At 36.5% G+C, this 16,531-nt stretch overlaps 1 protein-coding gene across 5 annotated transcripts; it reads right to left on the bottom strand.

Moving 5' to 3' along the window:
* Positions 1–1,560: 1,560 nt before the first annotated feature.
* LOC125278516 (vascular endothelial zinc finger 1) lies at positions 1,561–16,220 on the bottom strand. Of its 5 annotated transcripts, XR_007187162.1 has the most exons (9): positions 15,059–16,218; positions 14,736–14,889; positions 11,090–11,463; positions 8,603–8,958; positions 7,276–7,339; positions 5,881–6,052; positions 4,564–4,989; positions 4,108–4,192; positions 1,561–2,448 (listed from the first exon to the last, which is right to left on the bottom strand). XR_007187162.1 is itself a non-coding variant. In XM_048207765.1 (7 exons), the coding sequence occupies exons 1-7, from the start codon at positions 15,092–15,094 to the stop codon at positions 4,664–4,666; spliced, it is 1,482 nt and encodes a 493-aa protein (XP_048063722.1). In that variant the 5' UTR covers positions 15,095–16,218; the 3' UTR covers positions 4,221–4,663. The 5 variants fall into 5 exon arrangements, 1 of the variants encoding a protein (XP_048063722.1); XR_007187167.1 differs by lacking the exon at positions 4,108–4,192 and having other exon boundaries at positions 11,189–11,463; positions 15,059–16,220; XR_007187161.1 differs by lacking the exon at positions 4,108–4,192.
* Positions 16,221–16,531: the final 311 nt, after the last annotated feature.

The raw sequence follows: 16,531 nt of genomic DNA, 5'->3' as shown, positions 1-16,531 counted from the left end.
CCAATATAATTTAATCATTTATGTAATAAAAAGAATATTTACCATTTTCTACAATTGTTACATGCTTTTTTATTTATCCCCGTTTCATAGACAAGGCTTAAAGGGTTAGTTCACCCAAAAATGAAAATAATGTCATTAATTACTCACCCTCATGTCGTTTCACACCCGTAAGCCCTTCGTTCATCTTCAGAACACAAATTAAGATATTTTTGATGAAATCCGATGGCTCAGTGAGGCCTCTCTACACAGCAATGCCATTGTAAATAAAGGTACTAAAAACATATTTTAAACAGTTCATGTGACTACGGTGGTTCTACCTTAATATTATAAAGCGACGAGAATATTTTTTGTGCTCCAAAAAACAAAAAACTAAATAACGACTTTTCAACAATATCTTGTGATGGGTGATTTTAAAACACTGTTTCGGAGCTTTACGAATCGAATTAGTGATTCGGATCTCCTATCAAACGGCTAAACTGATGAAATCACGTGACTTTGGCGCTCCGATCCACTAATTTTATTCGTAAAGCTCCAAAGCTTCAAGAAGCAGTGTTATGAAATTGGCCATCACTTGATATTGTTGAAAATTCGTTATTCTTGTCGTTTTATAATATTAAGATAGAACCACTGAACTCACGTGAACTGATTTAAATATGTTTTTGTATGGATCTTGAGATTTACAATGGCATTGCTGTCTATAGAGGCCTCACTGAGCCATCAGATTTCATCAAAAATATCTTAATTTGTGTTCTGAAGATGAACAAAGGACTTATGGGTGTGGAACGACATGAGGGTGAGTAATAAATGACATTATTTTCATTTTTGGGTGAACTAACCCTTTAAGATAGTCCCAGACTAAAATGCAAGTTTGAGATGTTTTAACTGAAAGCAGCTTGCACTGAGATATCTTATGTCAAATGTCAGTGCCATTGTTTTGTCTCAAGATGCACATCAGCAATGTGTTTTTTCTTCTTTTTTTTCTCATGCATGTTTATAAAAGATACTTAAATTGAACTAAAGCCTAATCCTGGCTTAATCTAAGCTTTGTCTGTGAAACCAGGCCATTATGTTAATGTTTATTCTTAAAATAAATATTAAATATTTTAATATCTGTCAATTAGAGTTTTTCTTAATTTATGTTAATTTTAATTTTGCACCTTTTATATTGTATTTTACACAGCAATGCTGCAAAGGCTTTGGCAATATATTTGCCGTACCAATAAAGCAGTAAAAACTGAAGCTAAATGCATGAAATATTATATTATGACCTATGATATTGTTAAAGGTCAAGACCTCTGAGGTGGGACAGTCATTTGATGTTTTTAAAACTAGCTATGATTATTAATGTTATATTAGATAGTTTCATTAGACATATCTAATAGTTCACATTACAAAAATATGGTGTTTGAAAAAAAGTAATGTTGTGTAACATTCACAGAAAAAAAAATCCTTTTCTTTCAAAAGAATCAATTCTTTCCATTTCTATCACTATAGCAACTGTGATTCAAATGGATAAACGCACATCCGCATGATATCTCAATGAAGCAAGCGAGACAGCAATAGTTAAATTCAGTATAATTAGGTGCATGTTCATTATACAGAGATTAATAAGAGCACAGCGACACCAACACATATTGGCGTTAAACAAGCATCAACACAAACAGAATTGGAAACATAGGTTACAGATCTTATTCAATGTAATCAACATTTTGTTACATTTGTTTAACGTCTTTTAACAAAAATCGAGATCAATGAGAAAAATATCAAAGGAGGCAATGAACAATAGACACATTTGTAGTATTCACATATACTATGTACATTGCAAATATAAATATTTTATCCTTGTAACCACGTTCAAATGAGGAAATTATGAGAGGAAATGGCATATTTGATCCCCTTAAATGTTGTCATTCACATCAAGATCATTTATGATGGAATGATCTCTCTTCCTGAACTTCAAGATCATGTAGATATGAGCCAGTATAATATAAGGAAATGGTTGGGATGTATAATGTGTCAATTCCTCTCAGTGCTCTACATTCCTCAACATTAGATTTTTTTTAAATAATGAACTGGGACAGCACTTAATAACAGCCTACATTTAAAACCAGTGATCTCTCCAATGGGATTTTGCAGGAAAATGTAGCGACACCCAAACCAGTCATCTATCAGATCTTTGTAGGCTCTTCTTCAAAACACCTTTAGACTGTATCCATCAGACCAGATCAAAGAATACGAAGGAAAAGCAATTATAAGACTTGCTGCTCGGTCTGCACATAAAAGTGAATCTGAAGCAGGGTCGTGTTTCTTGAGTTCATTCAAAAGTCAAACTTATTTTGAGAGTCGTTCATGTCTAGCACAGTGGCAGCAAGATTTGAGGTGGACGGGAGGGGTGGGGTAATGGGTAGGTTTCCATGGCAATCTTTGTGTTGGCATTTCCATGGCAGCCTGGAGTGAGAAAACATGAGGTTTGATTGGTAATGCTGATTTGAATGCAATCACATTCCTCCTCTATTAATAAATCATTTACATCAAAAAGGTGGACAATATAAAAGACAAAAAACAGATTTATCATCACTTAACATTAGTACTGATATAGCTAAAAAAAATATTTATGCATTTGCTCTGCAGTGGCTGATTTTTAATCTTTTTTAAGATGTTTTTTTCAACCATCATTTTGACCATCGACATTGTTTCCAAGTGCATTAAAAAGCAGTGAAATACTGTAAAACTCAAGTTAAAATAATCAGTGCATGTTTTTACAGTTTTTTCAATGACTGAAGACAAGAAAAAATATTAATATATATATAACTTTTCAATTATATTATATGAGTACAAGCACTAATAATTTATAAATACCACATATTACATTATATTTTTTTCTTAAGGTACACTACCATTCAAAAGTTTGGGGTCAGTCATATTTTCCGAAAAAGATCAATACTTTTATTCAGCAAATGATGCATTAAATTGATCAAAAGTCACAGTAAAGGCATTTATAATGTTACAAAGATTTCTATTTCCATGATTTCCACAAAAAAAGCAGCACAATTGTTTTCAATATTGATAATAATAGTAATAAATGTTTCTTGATCACCAAATCATATTAGAATGATTTCTAAAGGATCATGTGACACAGGAGAAATGATGCTAAAAATTCAACTTTGCATCACAGGAATAAATTACACTTTTAAAATACATTACCATAGAAAACAGTCATTTTAAATTGTAATAATATTTCATAATATTGCTATTTTTACTGATTTTTTTTTTTTTTTAATCAAATTAATGCAGACTTCGACTTCAACCAAATTACCAATTGTTTTGAATGGTAGTTTATGTAAAATGCCAGTGAACAGTGTTTCAGTGAACATTTTTGAATGACAACACAAATGAACCACTGAACAAGAGTTTTGAATTGATTCATTTAAATGGCAGTTTGAACTGATTCACAGAAATGAAACAAACTTAATACAAATATTAAAGGGTTAGTTAGGAACACAAATTTAGAAATTTTTGATAAAATCCGATGGCTCAGTGAGGGTGATTTCAAAACACTGCTTCATAAAGCTTCGAAGCTTTACGAATCTTTTGTTTTGAATCAGCAGTTCGGAGCGTGTATCAAACTGCCAAAGTCACGCCCCCCAAGGGTGAACCAATGAAATTTCGAAACACTTTTGACGTACCGAAGCCTCGTTTACTGAAATCACATGACTTTGGCAGTTTAATACACGCTCCGAACCACTGATTCGAAACAAAAGATTCGTAAAGCTTCGAAGCTTCATGAAGCAGTGTTTTGAAATCGACCATCACTAGATATTGTGGAATAAAGTCTGTTTTTTGGCGCACAAAAAGTATTCTCAATGCTTCATAACATTAAGGTTGAGCCAATGTAGTCACATGAACTGTTTCAAATATGTTTTTAGAACCTTTCTGGGCATTGAAAGTGTTAATTATCTTGCTGGCAATGCAGGCCTTACTGAGCCATCAGATTTTATCAAAAATATCTTAATTTGTGTTCTGAAAATGAACGAAGGTCTTACGGGCGTGGAACAACATGAGGGTGAGTAATTAATGTCAGAAATTTTCATTTTTGTGTGAACTAACCCTTTTAAAACATCCATTAATTGCAAGACAAGCAGAGATCATGGAATCAGTCTTTAGGAAAATGAATGGGCTGTAACATGTAGCTCTGTGAAGGAAGCGCACAACGACAGGAATACCAATACAACAGTCTTTTAATATAACATTTAGGAAAACTCAGGAGAACAGAATGTACACCCACTTGTATAAATGAAAACGGACAAAGGAACAGACTGAAACGCAGGGAATACATAAATACAAGAGGAAAACAAATGGAACTAATCAGGACACAACTGAACAGAATAACAAATGAATCATTAAGCAAAGAGACTAATGAGAAATGGGAAAATAGCCAACAGAAACAGAACATGAACATGACATGGGCTAATTAAAATTGCATAAAAATTTCTGCAACTTTCAATTATGTGGCAGCAAAATGATTGCAAATATATTGTGAATATTTAATATATCAATCCTCACCTGTCCAGATTAGGCCCATCCTCTTGCACAATTTTCTCCCCTCCCACCCATTACCCCCGCTTCATCTACCCCGCCCTCCCTCCTCGTGGTGTGCTTTTGGCTAGCTGTGGCTCTGAGGAGCAATGCTGGAGCAGTCAGTCACCAGCAGCCCAACTGTGACTGGAGGGCTGGAGACAGGAGTGGCTGTGCCCACTGTCGGCACTGAACTGCTGCTGCTGCTGATGGGGCAAGGAATGTTGGGGTCCGTTTGGTTGGCGTGCGTGGCCATGTGACCCTGCAGCTGTGTGGGTGTCTTACAGTGTACCCCACACAGCTGGCATAAGAGCACCCCGCCTGGGCCTGAGCCACGGCCGACCCCACTCTCCTTCCACTCTTGCCCATGGTGCTTCTGAGCGTGGACGCGCAGGTACGTCAGTGTGGTGAAACCTAGGGCGAAACAAGGATGATTTTTATGAAAAATGTAATTGTTTTCTCTTGTCACCTTCTCAGTGCTGTAAATTATGAAAATATTCATTTTAAAAATGAACAAAAGTGCTTAAACTATTCAGTTTAATTTTTATTTATATAGAGTATAGAGCATTTGTGATTCTTTTTAAACGATTCATTAAAAAGGATCAGCTCATAAGAGTCAGTTGAGCCAAATGATTCAGTCTATAGAGCTATGGTAAAATATTATGTATTAAATTATTAATTTAACAGAAGTTAAAGTCTGATAAATTATATAAAATAAATTAATTCAGCAAGGACATATTAAATTGATCAAAAGTGAGAGTAAAGAGTTTTTAATATTAGAAAATTACAAAGGATTTATATTTGAAATAAAAGCTGTTCGTTTAACCTTCTTTTAATCAAAGAATCCTAAAACATATCACGGTTTCCACATATTTATTAAGCAGCACAACTGTTTTCAACATTGATAATAATCATTAATGTTTCTTGAGCAGCAAATCATCATCAGAATGATTTCAAAAGGATCATGTGACACTGAAGACTGGAGTAATGATGCTGAAAATTCAGCTTTGCCATCACAGGAATAAATTACATTTTAAAATATATTCAAATATAAAACGGTTGTTTAAAATTGCAATAATATTTCACAATATTGCTGCTTTTACTCTATTTATGATCAAATGAATGCCGCCTTAGTGAGAATAAGAGACTTTTTTCAAAAACATTCAAAAATGTTACTGAGCCCAAACTTTTGAACAGCAGTGTAGATTACATCATATTTAAAGAAACACATTCACAAAAGTCATTTGTTTAATAAAAGGATAATAATAAAAGGTAACCGCAAATTAAATCATCAATGAAACTCACTGCGGTTGCAGAGGTGGCAGACGTGATGCTGTGATTGGTTGTGGACCCTCATGTGATCTGTGATGTAAGCAGGGGAGAGAAGTTTGCCACAGATGTGACAGGGAACCTTGTCCTCGTGTCTGATCATATGAGCTCGTAACCGGTCTTTAGTAGCGAATGCGGATTCGCAGGTCTGCACAAACAAACAGCACGGTTCATCAAACACAATCTTCATTATGTAAATCTAGCTCTATCCCTATCCTTGCCTTCATCACGCACATCATGACTCATCCTCGACTCACACACTGCCAGACACATATGGCTGCAGCCCACATACACGTCTTCACACATACGAGCAGAAAAGCACATGCAAGAGCTCTGCAATACTGTAATAAAATTTATAGTTTTAATAAAGAGCCAAAACAAACAAGGTAAGAAGACTCTGGTCTATATTTTAGGTATTGAATGTAGTATTATGCTGTTGATTATCATAGAAAGTAATATCCATTAATACATGGGTCTGTAAAGACAAATTCATACACATACAGTCTGTTCAAACATTTGGGATCGTTTTTTTTTTTTTACAAGGCTTACCAAGGCTACATTTATTTGATACAAAATACAATAAAAAACAGCAATATTATGAAATATTATTAAAATGACTGTTTTCTATGGTAATATATTTTTAAAATGTAATTTTTTCCTGTGATGTCAAAGCTGAATTTTCAGCATCATTACTCCAGTCTTCAGTGTCACGTGATCCTTCAGAAATCATTCTAAGATTTGGTGTTCAAGAAATATTTTTTATTGTTGTCAATGTTGAAAACAGCTGTGCTGCTTATTAATTTTATGGAAACAGTGATATTTTTTTTATAAGTCTTTTCTGTGACTTTTGATCAAATTAATGCATCTGTGCTGAATAAACGTAGCAATTTCATTTCCAAAAAAACTGACAGTTATTTTAAATTACAGTATTATTTAATATTATTCACAATAATACTGCTTTTACTGAATAACTGGTCAAATAAATGGAGCCTTGGTGAAAATAAAAGACTTCTTTTAAAAACATTAACAAATTAAACTGACCTTAAACTTTTAAACAATGGTGTATATTACAGCATAATAAAAGATAAACATTCACAAAATTGTTTTGATTAATAAACGGATAATAAAAAAGGAATATGAGATCAAAGGATTTTTTTTTTTCAGGATTATTTGATGAATAGAAAGTAAAAAAAAAGTGCACTTTCCTTTGTTTTTACCAACTGAGGAAGAAGTCTAGTGGTAATCAATGGCACGTCAAATCACATAGAGCATGCAAGAAGAAATTAAATACCGTGATAAAGAGTAAGAGAAAGAAAAATAGAGCGAGGAACACAGAGAGACTAGAAGAGCAGAGCTGTATCTTTTAATTACCGGACATTTGAAGGGTCTTTCTGTGGAGTGCACCTGTCGCACATGACTGTTAAGATGGTCAGGCCTGGAGGAGACAGAGAGAGGGCTCAACCAAAGAATACAATAAACACAAAACCACAGTAATTAGCAGAGGCCCTTGTGCATTTGTGTGCATGCTGCACTCCATCTCCATGTGAACTAGAGGAGGGCCAGCAGAGATCTGCCTCTGTCTGTAGCATCAGGGCTCCTTTAAAACAGCAGGAGGACACAGGTTGTACAGATGTTTTCATTAATTATTTGCATATATTCATGTAGCAGATGCTTTTACCCAAACCAACTTGCATTCAAAGGTAAATATTTTTAGCAGCATTTGTGTGCTGTGGGAATCAAATCTGTGGCCTCAGAGTTCATCAGATGAGCTGCAGGAACTACAGTTATAAAGTTATAAAAATAATATATTATAATATAATGAATGAATTGTATATAATATAAAGCAGTGTATGCTATAAATGTGTATATTTTAAGTTTGGGGTTGGTAAGATTTTTTAATGTTTTTTAAAGAAGTCCCTTATGTCCACCAATGCTACATTTATTTGAAAATACAGTAAAAACAGTAATATTGTGAAATGTATTTGTTTTTTTAAATAACCATAACTATTAAAGGGACAGTTCACCCAAAAATGAAAACAACAAAAGAAAAAAACTCATACAGGTTTGGAACGAAGGTGAGTAAATCATGAACAATCCCTTTAATAATTATTATGAAATGTAATTTATTCCTGTTATGGCAAAGCTGAATTTTCAGCATCATTACTCCAGTCTTCAGTGTCACATGATTCTTCAGAAATCATTCAAAGATTTTTCCAGGATTCTAGAAACCCATTTCTAGAACTAGAAATCTTTTTTTATATATTTATAAATGTATATATATATATATATATATATATATATATATATATAGGGCCAGTGAAGTTGAGACCAGGCTAAATAAAAAAAAATTCTATTGGCTCGACTTATTGTAGAGCTCTGAATATGGATGTAGATGTATGTCAAAATATATGAGACAGATTGATAAATACAGACAGGAGGTCATTTATCCCTCATCACTAACCCATTTTCCGTCTCTAATTAGTAATTAGGGCATCTCTCCATAGCTTTCAGTTAAACGACAAAATTCATAGTCCTCGACTACTGTCAGAACTGCAGTATAATGCTCACTGTTGAACCCTGCTGTGGATTGGCCTGATAAACAGTTTGTTCTTGTTTTTATGCATGTGTTTATAGAAATCATTAAAAATGCACATCCTCATAATCTCAGTTCACTGATGGATGAAGCTTTATCTCTTACCGTGAGAAGCCCTTGGCGCAGTGCGGACACACATACGGTTTCTCCACTCCTCCCTGGTGTGACCGAACGTGATAACTCATTCGATCCTTTCTCTTAAACCGCTGTTGGCAGATTGGACAGGAGTACGGCTTCTCATCCGAATGGGACAACCGGTGCCGGTTAAGATGGTACACGTCCCTGAATGCCTTCCCGCAAGCCTCACAAGCATGGTTCTTCCTGACTGGATTGGGGTTAGGGTTGGGGTTGGGATTAGGATTGGGAGTTGGATTGATGGGTAATGGGTTTGTTATTGGGATAGATATTTGAATCGGGGTGGGATTACTTAGGTTATCATTGATGTTGCTATTTGGTGCAGCCTGAAAAACAGTAAAACAGAATTTCAGATTTTATGGCCTTGATGTTTTTGTGTTTAAATCCACAGAAAAAGTGTCTTCTGGGTACAACAAGCACAATGTTTGCTGACCTACTAACCAACTGACTGCAATTGTTCAACAAATGAGCTGAGAGCAGGTATGAGACCATGTTACACAACTGCTGACGCATTAGCCTGATTTTTGCAGAGACTTGGGAATTGGGAGGTAGAATGTTTGAAACCAGCTATTTTAGTTCATTACAGGAGATCAGGCATGAGGAGAAATAATGATGAAATCATGTTAAATGGCACTTTCCATGAATAGTATACAAATTATAATAAATTATAATGCATAAATAGCATGTTTTTGTGATGTGAAAACTATCAGATATGTTAGGTAAACTATGAATCTATCTAAAATAAAATTAGCAATTCATCCCTAAAGGCTGGAATAATTGAAACTGGTTGCAAAAATGCCAAACCTCATATAAAATTAATGGAAAATAAAACAGCTCATATAAAATTTAGCTTGACCTACTGCGTTTGATGATCAACCTTTTCTAATTGTTAAGCACCTTGTTTCACTGACCTTTAAAAAAAAAAATAATTTTAAGGTTTAGTTCACCCAAAAATGAAATTTTTGTCATTAATTACTCACCCTCATGTCGTTCAAAACCTGTAAGACTTTCGTTCATCTTCGAAACACAAATTAAGTAATTTTGGATAAAATCTGAGAGATTTCTGTCCCTTCATTGACAGCTACCACTTTGACGCTTCAAAAAGTTCATAAAGAGATCATAAACTAATCCACATGAATTGAGTGGTTTAGTCAAAATTTTCAAGAAAGACACAATCACTTTGATGAACAGATTGAATTTATGCTTTTATTCACATATAACCATTCATCAGTTGTGGTAAACGTGAACTCAAGCATGTTTGCTTGACATGGGAGAACCAATGAGGTTTATTCTCAGGTGTTACCAAGAGGTTTGTTCTCGCGCATCAAGCGGGTTTGGTTGAGCTTCTGTTTATGTTTGCTGATCAATGTTCATATGAGAACAAAATCCTAAATTAAATCTTTTCATCATATAAAGCGATCAAGTCTCTTCAGAAAATTTGGACTAAACCGCTCAATTCATATGGATTAATTTTATTTATCTCTTTATGAACTTTTTGAACCTGTTTACACCTGGTCATTCATTTTTACTGATCGGATATCTATCTGATTTATCAAAACGGTTCCATTTACTCTTGGTCACATAAATGTGTCTCCGCAAAACGGATATAAACCTGATCTTCAATTCCTGAGCTATATGCAGATTTAATGGAGTTCACTTCACAGAAAGCAACAAATATGAGCTGCATTTTATTGATCATTAGCTAATTTAAAAATCGAAGACCGCAATAGGCGAGAGCAGCAACAGCACTGGTAAGATCATTTAGTCTCATTACTTTTAATGAAGATGATTGTGTGTTGAGTGTCTGCGACTTACTTTGTTTCATTTGCGCTTTTTCTTGCTGAAGAGATACTCAGCTGCTCATCTGCGGCGATACGTGTTGCAGTAACGCTGTCGTATCTGGCTATAACCTCATATAGCCTTAAACACGCTCTCACACGTTTATTTTTTGGCAGTGTTGGGAGGAGTAAAATTTACATGTGGCCAGATGCAACCAGATGCATTTAGACCTGTTCAGTTTTGACTGGAATGCGGCCCAGACCACCTCCTGAAGTGGTTTGAGCGATCAAATTTAAATCTGCCTCGAATGCGTTTCGGAGGGCATTTACACCAGGTCTTTTCACGATCAGATAGCTATCCGATCAGAGAAAACGAATGAAGTGACCAGATGTAAAAAGGCCCTTTGAAGCGTCAAAGTGGTAGTTGTGTTGCTGTCTATGGAAGGACAGAAAGCTCTCAGATTTCATCAAAAATATCTTAATTTGTGTACTGAAGATGAACGAAAGTCTTACGGGTTTGGAACAACACGAGGGTGAGTAATTAATGACTTGTGGCAAATAGCTTAGAGTTAAAAATGAAATAAGAAGAGACAACGACATACAAGGCATCAGGTTAAAGTCAAAGCAAGAACAAGGGAAGTGCAGCAAAGTATTAACCGAAGACACAAACCAACCCGACCTGCACCATTGTCCCAGTAACCACCACTGCAGTAGGGAGGGTCTGGTTCACTGTCATGGCAACCGTTGCCGGGGCGATAGAGACAGCAACTGTTTCTACCTGCTGATTGCTGATTGGGGAAGGATGGGCCATGGGGTCGACTGCTGTGGGTATGGAGGCAGGTATAGACAGCTGGAGGAGAGAAAGGGGGATGGTCTGCCTCTCCAATCGTGCTCCAGCCTTCCCTCCGTCTATTTTCTCTCTAGCGGCTCTGTCCTTCATCTTCACTCCAGTGTGGACAGACTGGTGACGCCGCAGGTTGTAACTGTTCTTAAACTGCTTGTTACATATGGAGCAGATGTGTGCAGGCCGGGCTGGTCGCGTGACTGGCTTCACTGGGAAAGAGAAAGAGAGAGATGATTAAAGGACACTTTAAGTAGGCATGCACAGGTGTAGTCTATTTGTCGCAAACAAACACCTTGGCTAGGATAAGAATGAAACTCAAGAACATACTATGCTGTATTCCTATTTAAGAGCTTGGAGACAGTAATTATGATAGGATGTGAAATCACATGGGCAATTTTTTCATGTTTCTTTCTCTCCACTTACTGACAAAAACGACAGGAAACGTATTAGCACTAATGCATCAAACTAAAGTGCAAAAAATGCTTTATCTATGTATTTTATCATTCTCTTGCTTTTAGAGAAATATGATAAACCAGCACAATGAATAGTATTTTCTAAGATGTTTTATCACTTCTTCATCAGGGCTACATAAAATGTTTTTGCCCCAATTTGCCTTGCTTCTGGAAGAATTTTCACCAAAGGGATTAGAAAAAGATTCACAGTACAGACTTCTGAGACTTGAACCAAATCATCCAGCTCCAACATGAATCACATCAAAACAACCTTTTATCATGTTCTAGGGGGTTAAAAATCACGATCTGGGAGTAAAAATCACGTTCTAGGGGGTTAAAAATCATGATCTGGGAGTAAAAATCACGTTCTAGGTGGTTAAAACTCACGGTCTGGGAGTAAAAATCATGTTCTAGGGGGTTAAAAAACACGATCTGGGAGTAAAAATCACGTTCTAGGGCAGGGATGGGCAACTCCGGTCCTGGAGGGCCAGTGTCCTGCAGAGTTTATCTCCATCCCTGATAAAAACTCACTTGCCTATAACTTTCTACTAATCCTAAAGACCTTGATTAGCTGGTTCAGGTGTGTTTGATTAGGGTTGGAGCTAAACTCTGCTGGGCAGTGGCCCTCCAGGACTGAAGTTGCCCATCCCTGTTCTAGGGGGTTAAAAATCACGATCTGGGAGTAAAAATCATGTTCTGGGGGTTAAAAATCATGTTCTGGGGGTAAAAATCACGTTCAGGGGTAAAACTATCAAAAATATCCTTATTGTGTTCTAGGGGGTTAAATATCATGATCTGGGAGTAAAAATCATGTTCCAGGGGGTTAAATATCACGATCTGGGAGTAAAAATCATGTTCTAGGGGGTTAAAAATCATGTTCTGGGGGTAAAAATAACGTTCAGGGGTAAAACTATCAAAACTATCCTAATTGTGTTCTAGGGGGTTAAATATCACGATCTGGGGGGTAAAAATCATGTTCTAGGGGGTTAAATATCACGATCTGGGAGTAAAAATCATGTTCTAGGGGGTTAAATATTACGATCTGGGAGTAAAAATCATGTTCTAGGGGGTTAAAAATCATGTTCTGGGGGTAAAAATAACGTTCAGGGGTAAAACTATCAAAACTATCCTAATTGTGTTCTAGGGGGTTAAATATCACGATCTGGGGGGTAAAAATCATGTTCTAGGGGGTTAAATATCACGATCTGGGAGTAAAAATCATGTTCTAGGGGGTTAAAAATCATGTTCTGGGGGTAAAAATAACGTTCAGGGGTAAGACTATCAAAACTATCTTAAATGTGTTCTAGGGGGTTAAATATCACGATCTGGGGGGTAAAAATCCTGTTCTAGGGGGTTAAATATCACGATCTGGGAGTAAAAATCATGTTCTAGGGGGTTAAATATCACGATCTGGGGGGTAAAAATCATGTTCTAGGGGGTTAAATATCACGATCTGGGAGTAAAAATCATGTTCTAGGGGGTTAAATATCACGATCTGGGGGGTAAAAATCATGTTCTAGGGGGTTAAATATCACGATCTGGGAGTAAAAATCATGTTCTAGGGGGTTAAATATCACGATCTGGGAGTAAAAATCACGTTCTAGGGGGGTAAAAATCATGTTCTAGGGGTAAAAATAACGTTCAGGGGTAAAACTATCAAAACTATCCTAATTGTGTTCTTGGGGGTTAAATATCACGATCTGGGAGTAAAAATCATGTTCTAGGGGGTTAAATATCACGATCTGGGAGTAAAAATCATGTTCTAGGGGGGTAAAAATCATGTTCTAGGGGTAAAAATAACGTTCAGGGGTAAAACTATCAAAACTATCCTAATTGTGTTCTTGGGGGTTAAATATCACGATCTGGGGAGTAAAAATCATGTTCTAGGGGCTTAAAAATCGTGATCTGGGAGTAAAAATCACATTCAGGGTAAAACTATCCTAAACTATCAAAACTCAAAACTATCTATAAATCGTGAATCTGGGGATAAAAATCACATTCAGTGGGGTAAAAATCATGTTCTGGGGGGTAAAAACTGTGTTATAGGGTGTAGAAATCGTTCATTCTAGGGGGCTAAAATTTCTTTAACCTTAAGTATTTCATCTAATATTTATTTTTCAGCTTTTTAAATGACTGATTTTTAATAGTTTTAGTTAACAATAACGACATTGGTTCATTAACCCTATTTCTGTTCCTATGGTAACAGCAACTTCTCTGAATGGCAAATCTCCCTCTTTTTAAAAGAGTAATAAGCAGTGAACCAAGCCAATCAGCTACGAGGTGAATCACAACACTACAAAATTTGATTTGAAGCAAAACGTTTTTGAAAATCTGACAAAAAGACAAAGTTACAAGACTGTGTACTTAACAGTTTTACTAAAGGAAAAATCCCATGAAACATTGCGAACAGCATAATCTAATTAAAAACTATGAAGAAATATAAAACTATTCATTTACAAATGCTGACTGTATGTATAAAAACAACATATTTGAAGTTTATTGCAAAATATGCATAATCATTTCAGTATTTTGAGAGCAAAGGGAGATCGACTCGATTACGTCACAGTGCCTTATGGGAGTGGGCGGAGCTAAAGAGCAATTTTGGAGTATGCTGAGGTTTTTTTTCGACACTCCAATTGGTGTAATTTTCTGTAAAGGATCATGAGTGATATAGTTTATCACCAGGAATTTCAATGTTAAACAATTATTTTAAAAACAAGCTGAAATAATGCGGGCTGACAGCTTCAGCAGAATTAACAACCTCGTAGCTCACAGTAGGTCTGTCTTTAAAGGTTTATAAGTTACCGTTCAAAATCAATTTCCTTATGTGGAAAATGAATTCAGTGTGTACTTTCTGGTACTGTAGCACTCCATAGGAGAGAAATACTAATATTCCAGCCTTAAGCAAATAAATGGATCCATTAGCATTCTCACCCATTTACATTATTCTCCAGCCACTAATGCCACAACTACAAACAGCCTAACCTCGTTCTCTCCCTTCCCACCGTCCTCTTTTGCCCCTCCCTCACCCGGTTCAGGCTCCTCATTCAGCGCTGCTGTGTCCACCGTGGATGGGGGCGGGGCTATGTGCTCAGGGGGCGGGTCCTGAGCGGCATCCGCGAGCTCCGGGAGAAGATCTGATTGGAGGGTCGCGTCAGTTTGGGACTGTGAAGGCGGAGTCTGCTGTGAGAAGGGGCAAAATCACAGATTTTAAACATTCTTTGCCTTAACTTGTGAATGAAATTACACCGGTGCCATTATGGACAGATGCTAACTATTATGACAATCATACTTAACGTTAATTAAATAACAAAATAGCCATCAACATTATGTCACACAAGCATTGTCTTACCTGAAAGAGAAAATTGCTCCAAGCTGCATCCATCATGACGCGTAGAAGAGTACAGATGCCGTGTGAAATTAACTAGTCGATTTCCCCCCACACTGAGAGACTTCTTCCACTGTTATATATATATGCTTTGTAAATGTAAAGCTATCATATGTAAAACGTTATTTAAAAAGTGAAAGAATGCATATTACTCTGACATACATCTTATTTCAAAATATTAAAAAACATTAAGAAATGACAGCTGTCAGTCAGAGTCTATTAACACCGCATTGTCACATAACAGTGGCATATCATGCTTAAAATATAATATATAATAATGAATTTCTGCATTTTATGTTTTCTTGTTATTTAGACCGCTGTGCAATAATTCATGCAAAAATAACATAATTAAAATGGCAGTTTAATGTTTCATTTGCTAGCATGGCGTTGGTAAAAATATTTCCATCAATTTTTTTATTATAAGATTCTCCATCCAGGCCCCGAGCGGCATCTGCGCGAGCCTCGGCGTTGCGTTAAATCTCATTCGTGTCTGGCGAGCGCTTCACCGGTCGTCGTCCATGGCTCCGCCTCGGCATTTCAATCGAGAGGATGACATTTTTTTCCTTTTTTTCCTGCAATACTCTCACCCTCCCACCCTCGCTCTTTCTTCCTTTTCTTTTTTTATCCCGTCTTCTCTGCCCCGCTATCTCTCCCCCACCGCCGTGTCCCCCTTGTTTTAAAGGGATAGTATATTTTGAGTGAACACCCCCTCTGTGTCTTCGTCCCCTCCTCCACGCGATGCTCTCGAGCGTGAGCGCGGTGTCGTCCTCTCGCGCCCCTCCGGCGCTTGATTTCGGCCGACGCAAATTACACCATAAACATCGAGATCAGTTAAAAGAAGCCCTCAGCGCATTATTTCCCAAAACCTAGGTCTACAACGCAAAGATTATCGGTGGTAGACAACTGTACGTTCGTATGGGGGAAAATGTCGCAGGTCCTTAAAGGTAAAGACGCACGCAGACGCAGCCGCGGTAAATAATAAGCGGCTCCAGATCACTGCCGATAATAATTGTACGCGTCCAGTGGGATTAAACACATATATCAAACTCATTTTTTAGTTTCCCAGTGTGATATAATTTTTCTCTCACAACCTTCCCAGATCAGCGCATTTTTTAAACGGAAATAAACGTTTGTTTTGTGCGTGATGGTTCAGGAAACGTTATTTTAACGTTCACATAACTTCTCTACAACATTACACCAACAGCACAAGGCTGTCTTGTTTGTTTTCAGACATTGCTGTAGTCACGAAAATAAACCAAAAACATCACATAATATTGCTTATTAAATTAATTAAATGTTCTTGAAACAGGGGAGCGTTTTGTGTTTGTTGCTGACGGGAATATCATCACCCACATGAAAAAATACTATAGTAAATTAAAGTAAATAGTGTTTTCGAACCATACTATAGTAAAGTACTTGAATTAATTTGCTGTACTA

The sequence above is a fragment of the Megalobrama amblycephala genome, linkage group LG1 (genome assembly GCF_018812025.1).
Source record: "Megalobrama amblycephala isolate DHTTF-2021 linkage group LG1, ASM1881202v1, whole genome shotgun sequence".
Lineage (NCBI taxonomy): Eukaryota > Metazoa > Chordata > Actinopteri > Cypriniformes > Xenocyprididae > Megalobrama > Megalobrama amblycephala.
This window is presented reverse-complemented; position numbering and strand designations above follow the sequence as displayed.

What these genes read in the sequence shown, in the direction of transcription:
- LOC125278516 (XM_048207765.1), bottom strand. Translation starts at nt 15,094, where the DNA reads ATGATGGATGCAGCTTGGAGCAATTTTCTCTTTCAG. An exon ending in GGAGCAATTTTCTCTTTCAG is followed by an intron (nt 14,890 to 15,058) that starts GTAAGACAATGC and finishes CCCTTCTCACAG; the next exon opens with CAGACTCCGCCTTCACAGTC. An exon ending in TGCGCCAAGGGCTTCTCACG is followed by an intron (nt 7,340 to 8,602) that starts GTAAGAGATAAA and finishes TGTCTCCTCCAG; the next exon opens with GCCTGACCATCTTAACAGTC.